The sequence below is a fragment of the Thamnophis sirtalis genome, unplaced genomic scaffold (assembly GCF_051295495.1).
Source record: "Thamnophis sirtalis isolate CommonGarterSnake01/CBP01778 unplaced genomic scaffold, rThaSir2_p1.2 scaffold_7, whole genome shotgun sequence".
NCBI classification, from domain to species: domain Eukaryota; kingdom Metazoa; phylum Chordata; class Lepidosauria; order Squamata; family Natricidae; genus Thamnophis; species Thamnophis sirtalis.
In genome coordinates, this window is record NW_028261387.1 from 36,457,517 (window position 1) to 36,464,098 (window position 6,582).

The 6,582-nt window shown below is 47.6% G+C and overlaps 1 protein-coding gene across 1 annotated transcript; it reads right to left on the reverse strand.

Annotated features, from left to right (window-relative positions):
* Positions 1 to 1,147: 1,147 nt before the first annotated feature.
* FOXE3 (forkhead box E3) lies at positions 1,148 to 2,625 on the reverse strand. Its single transcript, XM_087720794.1, has one exon. The coding sequence runs from the start codon at positions 2,459 to 2,461 to the stop codon at positions 1,148 to 1,150; it is 1,314 nt and encodes a 437-aa protein (XP_087576920.1). The 5' UTR covers positions 2,462 to 2,625.
* Positions 2,626 to 6,582: the final 3,957 nt, after the last annotated feature.

Consider the following 6,582-nt stretch of genomic DNA (forward strand, 5'->3'; position numbering starts at 1 on the left):
GGAGAAAAAGGCAAGATGGAAATGAAAATGCATTCAATGTTAAAAGGAGTTTTGTAAGCTTCACTGATTGTGAGCCTAGAACTCTTTCTGCAGCCTGGTCAGTTTTTCTCCACATATAGTGGACTGAACAATCCTTCCAGCCATGTTAACAATAAAACTAGTTAAACACTTCCACAGCTTGATTGAAAAGCAGTTATAAACATGTTAGATCCCACCTACTGGCTTTTAAAAATAGTTGGATGGCTGCTTTCCCCTTTTAGAATTCTCATGCATTCCAATTAGCCATCAGCAAAGAAACCCATTGAGAAAAAGCTTGAAAGAAACTGAGGGACCAACCTCTTTCCTTCTAGAGCAGGGGTATTTAAGGCTGGTGGACTTCAACTCCCAGAATTCCCCAGCCAGCTGGTTGAGGAATTCTGGGAGTTGAAGTCCATCAGACTTAAAGTTGCCAAGGTTGGAGACCCCTGCTCTAGAACAGCGTTTCCAATCTCTGCAAGACGTGAGAAAGTTCCGTGAAAGAAAATCTTACTCAGAAAGGAGTACCTTCCCAATCTCTTTCATTCAGTACTTCTCCCTGGAAAAACTGTCACAAAGAAGGCCAGAGTCTAAATTACTTCTTCCCTAGTTAGTTTATCTTTCACTATCTTCCCCCTTCATATGTGAAGGATTGAATTTATGCTAAGGTCACCAATGGCACTGATTTCCAAATATTGCTGTATTTTTAATTGAAGCTGAGACAAGGCTTTAAGCCTGCTTTAACTGCCACCCCCAAAATGTGTTCCACAAGCACAAAAAAGCCCTATTTGGGGGGGGGGGGGCAGTTTAACATGTGGAAAGATTGTGCATCAGAGGAATGACAAGACTTTGGTCTTTTAAGGTCCCAACCCCAGTATTTAAACGTGTGCTCACTGCCCAGCACACAAGATAAAATGCACTTTAGATACAGTGATTGAAGGCACGGAATATACATCTCAAAGTGCCAATCCTAAACAAGCCAAGAGGCTGCCACACAACAATACAGAAAAAATTGCATTTCTTTGAATCCCATTAGGGAATGATTGCTAATTAGTAATTAAATGCAGATTTCCCTCTGTCTATTAAAAGAAAGGAATTTTGGGATGTATTTGTAGCTTTGGCTGCCTCCTCTTTACAAATATTTCTCCAAGCCAGAGGAAAAATTTGACTGTCTCAGGTAGGCACTGCCGGCGGCGGCGGCTCCAAACTGGCCGAGCCCATTGAGCTGCGAGGCTGTGAGGCCCATCAGCTGCTCCGCGTGTTCCGGGCAAGAAGGGGCTGGGCGCCCGGGTTGCACAAGCAGCCTGCTGGGGGCTCCATACAGCTGCGAGTGGGGAGGCGAATAGGCGTCGGGAGGCACCGCTAGGTGGCCCGATGGAGAGGCGGCGTAGGGGTAGGTCGGGGCGGCGGGCTGCCGACCCATTAAGCCGGGACTCACTGGCTGCGCCTGGAAATAGGTCTCCGTCGGGTTGCCCATTGGGCAGGGACCCAGGTCGCTCACGCCGCTCAGGCCCAAGGAATGGTAAGGGCCCAGGTCCATCCCCATCCCCGAGGAGGACTGCAGGGCAACTGCTTGGTGGTGTTGCTGTTGCTGTTGTTGTTGTTGTTGCTGTTGCTGTTGCTGTTTGGAACTGATGAGGCTGTCGATGCTGAACATTCGCGAGGCCAGCGCAGGCGGCGCCCCCGGGTACTGGGGAAGGGCGGAGAGCTGGGGGCTGTACGCGCGGACGGGCGAATAGACGGGATCGCCGCCCCCCGGGTAACCCAGAGCTCCGGGGCCACCGCAAGGACCGGGCCTCCCGACCGAAGCCGCGTTGGAGGTGAAGGCACTGGCGCTGGGCATGTAGCCCGGGTAGGTGGTGAGGTCGGTGCGCTTAAAGCGCTTCCTGCGGCGCAAGAAGCTGCCGTTGTCGAACATGTCCTCGGCGGCCGGGTCCAGGGTCCAGTAGTTGCCCTTGCCCGGGTGGCCCGGCTCGCGGGGGATCTTGACGAAGCAGTCGTTGAGCGTCAGGTTGTGGCGGATGGAGTTCTGCCACTTCTTGGGATTCTCGCGGTAGAATGGGAAGCGCTCGGTGATGAACTTGTAAATGCCGCCCAGCGTCAGCCGCCGCTCCGCCGCGTTGGCGATGGCCATGGCGATCAGGGCGATGTAGGAGTACGGGGGCTTCCCTCGCTGCACCGGGCGCTTCCTTCGACGGCCGCCACCGCCTGCGCTGGCCGAGGCGCCGGGACCGGCCGACTGATCGTCCGCAGGCTGCTCGGTTCCTCTGTCCGCCGGGCTCCCTCTGGGCTCCGACTTGATCGAGAAGGGCTCCACTTTGCAGCTCGACGGGGAGGCCCGATGCAGAGCGGGGGAATCCGGGCTTGTCCCCTGGCTGGGAGAATGGAAGGCGTCGGCTGTCATTGTGCACTTACCGGAGAAGAAGGAAAAGCCGGCTAGATTCATATACAAAAAAATAAAAATAAAAAAGGGCCGGGGTGGAAGGGGGCGAATGCAGCTCCCGCAGGGACCAAGTAGGAGGCCGGGGGTGGCTTTATATAGCTCGGTCCTGGCGCCACCCTGGGGCTCCCCCTGAACGGGGCGGTGGCTGCCCACCCACCACCTGTGCGATCCCTTCTCCCGACCGACCAAGCGAGAGTTTTGAGAACGAGGCGGACAGCGCTCCAAAACCCGAGGCGGGGTGTCTTTGGTTACCTGCGCCAGGTGGAAGGGCGGTTTTCCTTGCCCAGTTACAAGCGCAGCCCCATCCTCAAGGGGGTTTCTCAACAACCTGCCCCAGGACGTTCAGAGGGACTTACACGCAAAGCCGGTGGCTCACACCTTTTTTTGCAATAAATAGTTAGTAAGCACTTCTCGCGAACCATCGGAGGCTTCCTCGGCTGCTAAGCCCCTTTAGCTTTTAAGAATTTTACTTTTTTGCTTTGAAAGTGGAACTGCTTCAAAGCCAAAACCGCTTTGGAGATTTGGAAAGGCCGAGTGGCGAAAGGCGCCGGGAGAGGCGGTTGCGTGAGAAGAGGATTAGTTGGGTGTTTGCAGGAGGCCATCCCCATTGCGTAGACATTTGCCGCGGATAGAAATATGGTTGAAAGGCACAGATATCAAGAAGGCGTAGGAAGAATGCCTTCCAGTCTCCTTCTGTCCCCTACCTACGCGGAGAGAGACTTGGGCAGGGGATTGTTGGAAACTGTTCTTGAATGAATTGGCCAATGGCAGAGTTAATGCTATCAGATACTCCCAAATCACTTAGCGGTATCAAAGGATGGTTTTTTTCTCTTTCCCCAGAGAACTTTAGATGCATGGCATCCACACATTTCCCCCCATTTAGCAAAAGAACCCCTGTGCATTTTCTCCTTGGGTCCATGCAAAATAATCCCACCCCAAACTGTTCTCTTCCCATTGGTGATATTCATGTCTTCACTGGTTCTCTATTGGTTGTGTCTTTTGCAGTCCTCCTGATTTGTGTGGAACAAGAATTAGTTTGCTGGCTTTTTCCTTTTGGCACCTGGGGTGGGGGGAATCTTATTGGGGAATCTCCCAATAAAGGGATTGCAGAATTGGGAAAATATCAGGGTAGAAATAGCCTTGGAGAGAGAAAAGGCCAGTCCCTGCCATAAATGTGCAACTAAACTTGATACTTACAGCCAAAAGACTGCTGTATCCATGGTGGCGCAGTGGTTAGGATGCAGCATTGCAGGCTAGTTCTGCCCACCGCCAGCAGTTTGATTCTGACCAGTTCAAGGTTGACTCGGTCTTCCATCCTTCCAAGGTCAGTAAAATGAGGACCCAGATTATTGGGGGCAATATGCTGACACTGTAAACCGCTTAGGGACAGCTGCTTATATTAAAATGCACTTTTATATGAATGCAGATTGGGAGAGCAAACAGCACTCCAATTGGATTATTCACTCTTCCCATGTCCTGCCTGCTGGAGAGATCTGCAGTTTTTCAAAGTTAGTTAACTCTTTTGTGCCACTTTAAAATACTTTGAAGAATGGGGGGGGGGGCCGATAAGAAAAAACATTGATACTTCAGAATTTTGGTATTGGAGAGGACCTCATAGAATTTCATGGATAGCCAAGAAAACAAGCTCTGGATAATCCAGAGTTTTCATTTGAGACACAAATGAACAGACTCATATTGTCATATTTCAGAAACATTATGCAGAGACCAGGCTTTCCTGAGAAATCCATAATACTGCGGGGTGGAGGAATGGAACAGAAAGAGAACCAGAGGATGGCCAGCAGGCAGTTGAATCAATTCAATTATAGCAGTGATGAGTGCATGGTTGGGAGACCTGAAAGACAGGATGGGGACAGATTATCCTGGAGAGGGTCTATGTAGTTTCTATAGGTTGCTATAAGTTAGCACCAGTGGTGGATTCCTACCGGTTCGGACCAGTTCAGCTGAACCAGTAGTGGTATGGCGCCCTGGGTCACTGGATGCGCAAAACATCCTCTCAGCGAACCAGTAGTAAACTGGTTAGGAACCCACCATGGTCAGCACCAATTTAAGGGCACATTGTCTATCAAAATTGCAGGCAACTTGTTATGTTGAAAATGTCTTCCTCCCCCTTAGGACAACAAACATTCCTATACAAATTTGTTATTCATTTCTGAGTGTAGAATGATGACTTTTTAAAGCATCATCTAGTTCCAAATTGAGTCAGTCGAAATGATTTTTTTGGAACTTAGTTTGTAACTACAAAGAAACTGTCTGATACATACAAAGGCTGTTTCAAACTTCTATCTGTAGTTTGAATCAGCATCAATACAGCATTATATCAAGCAATCTGGATCACCTATTGTTGGCCTTGCTGCTTCCCAGCTTCATATGGATTTAGGTAGTCTTCTATTACCATTTCAGGTTTTGAATTGAAATTGTTTCCCTAGTTAAACCAACAAGGATACAACATACGCGCACACACAAAGATGTATAAATCTGTGCTCCCTTTTCAGGACAATCAAATCAGGTGTCCTTCCTCTGGGATTTTCTACAAATGTGAGCCTATTAAGTGGTGTGATCTACACCTAAGTAGATCATATTGATTTCAAGGATAGGAGGCTTCAAAAGACTGCTATCCTATGAATAGTGACTTAGGAGAAAACCTCTGGATGGGATTTGGACTTGGAATGATACTACTGTTGCTCCCATACTTAAACTCAGAATGATGAATTTCAGTTATAATCTTAGGAAGAGGAGCAAGCAATGCCAATCAAATTGACAGATGATGGGGATGATATTTATAACAAGATGCTGAACGAAAGCCCTGCAATTTACAGGGTTTTTGTATAATTACCTGAGGATGCTGAGCACATAATTAATATTATTATGGCCAACTAGCAGGCTGGAACCTGCCAATTTTCAAGGCTTTCCCACTGTATCCAATACACCAAATAAATGAAATCCAAACTGAATGACTACATGAATTTTAGTGGATTAATTATAATGAAATTGTCTGAGAATAATTCTTCCACATTTCTGTATTTATCATTATACTTGCTCATTGCTTACTTAAGCATGGGGCCCTTCCTGCATTTTCTGGGCTTTACTTTTCCATTGTTTGAGGTTTATCTTGTAAAGCAGGCACCAAATGAAAGTTGCAATAAACATGGCTCTTCTCAGTGCTGTGTTCCATACTTCTTAAGTTTCCATGACACATGGTTTACTGAATATGCTACCTATGGGATTCATTCATGCTGCTTTTACCCTGTTTTCCTTTTGTCCTGGAGCTGGAACTCCAGTCACCATAAATCTTGCTGCTCCCATCCTTCCTGCACATCCAGAATGAGAAGATGTCCTAGAAAATTGATTGCGTATGGTAAATTGTCCTCCCATCAGCTGCAATTATATAGCAATAGCAATAGCAATAGCAGTAGACTTATATACCGCTTCATAGGCCTTTCAGGCCTCTCTAAGCGGTTTACAGAGAGTCAGCATATTGCCCCCAACAATCTGGGTCCTCATTTTACCCACCTCGGAAGGATGGAAGGCTGAGTCAACCCTGAGCCGGTGAGATTTGAACCGCTGACCTGCTGATCTAGCAGTAGCCTGCAGTGCTGCTTTTAACCACTGCGCCACCTTGGCTCTCCTGTGGCTTGCTTTCCTGTGGCTTTTCAGCACAAAGAATTCCCAGCATTTGTCCACTTTTTCTGCTGGATTCTCATGACACTGTCGTCATTGCCTTAAACTGTCTCGAGTAGAAGCTCCTTCGTGCCTGCAATCTGTGGGTTGGACTAAGGGTGTAAGGAAGATGGAAAGAACAAGCAAGCTTTGTCCTTGACTGGAAACATTCACACATCCTGAATCACACATACCTCTAATAAAAAAAATATCAAAATGTATGGCCATATGAAGTTTTGCAGAAGCAACTGAAAATGTGTAATATATGCACTGAAAAGCAGCAGTATACAGAATCCAGGTCTTTCTGCCCATTAAAATTGAACTTCTGTGTAGCACAGAATTAGAAACTTTCAAAAGAGAGTTAATTTTGCTCCCCCCTACACACACACACCCCACACACAAAGATGTTCTGGTGCTCTTTCAAAACATTAAGTGTATGTATATAA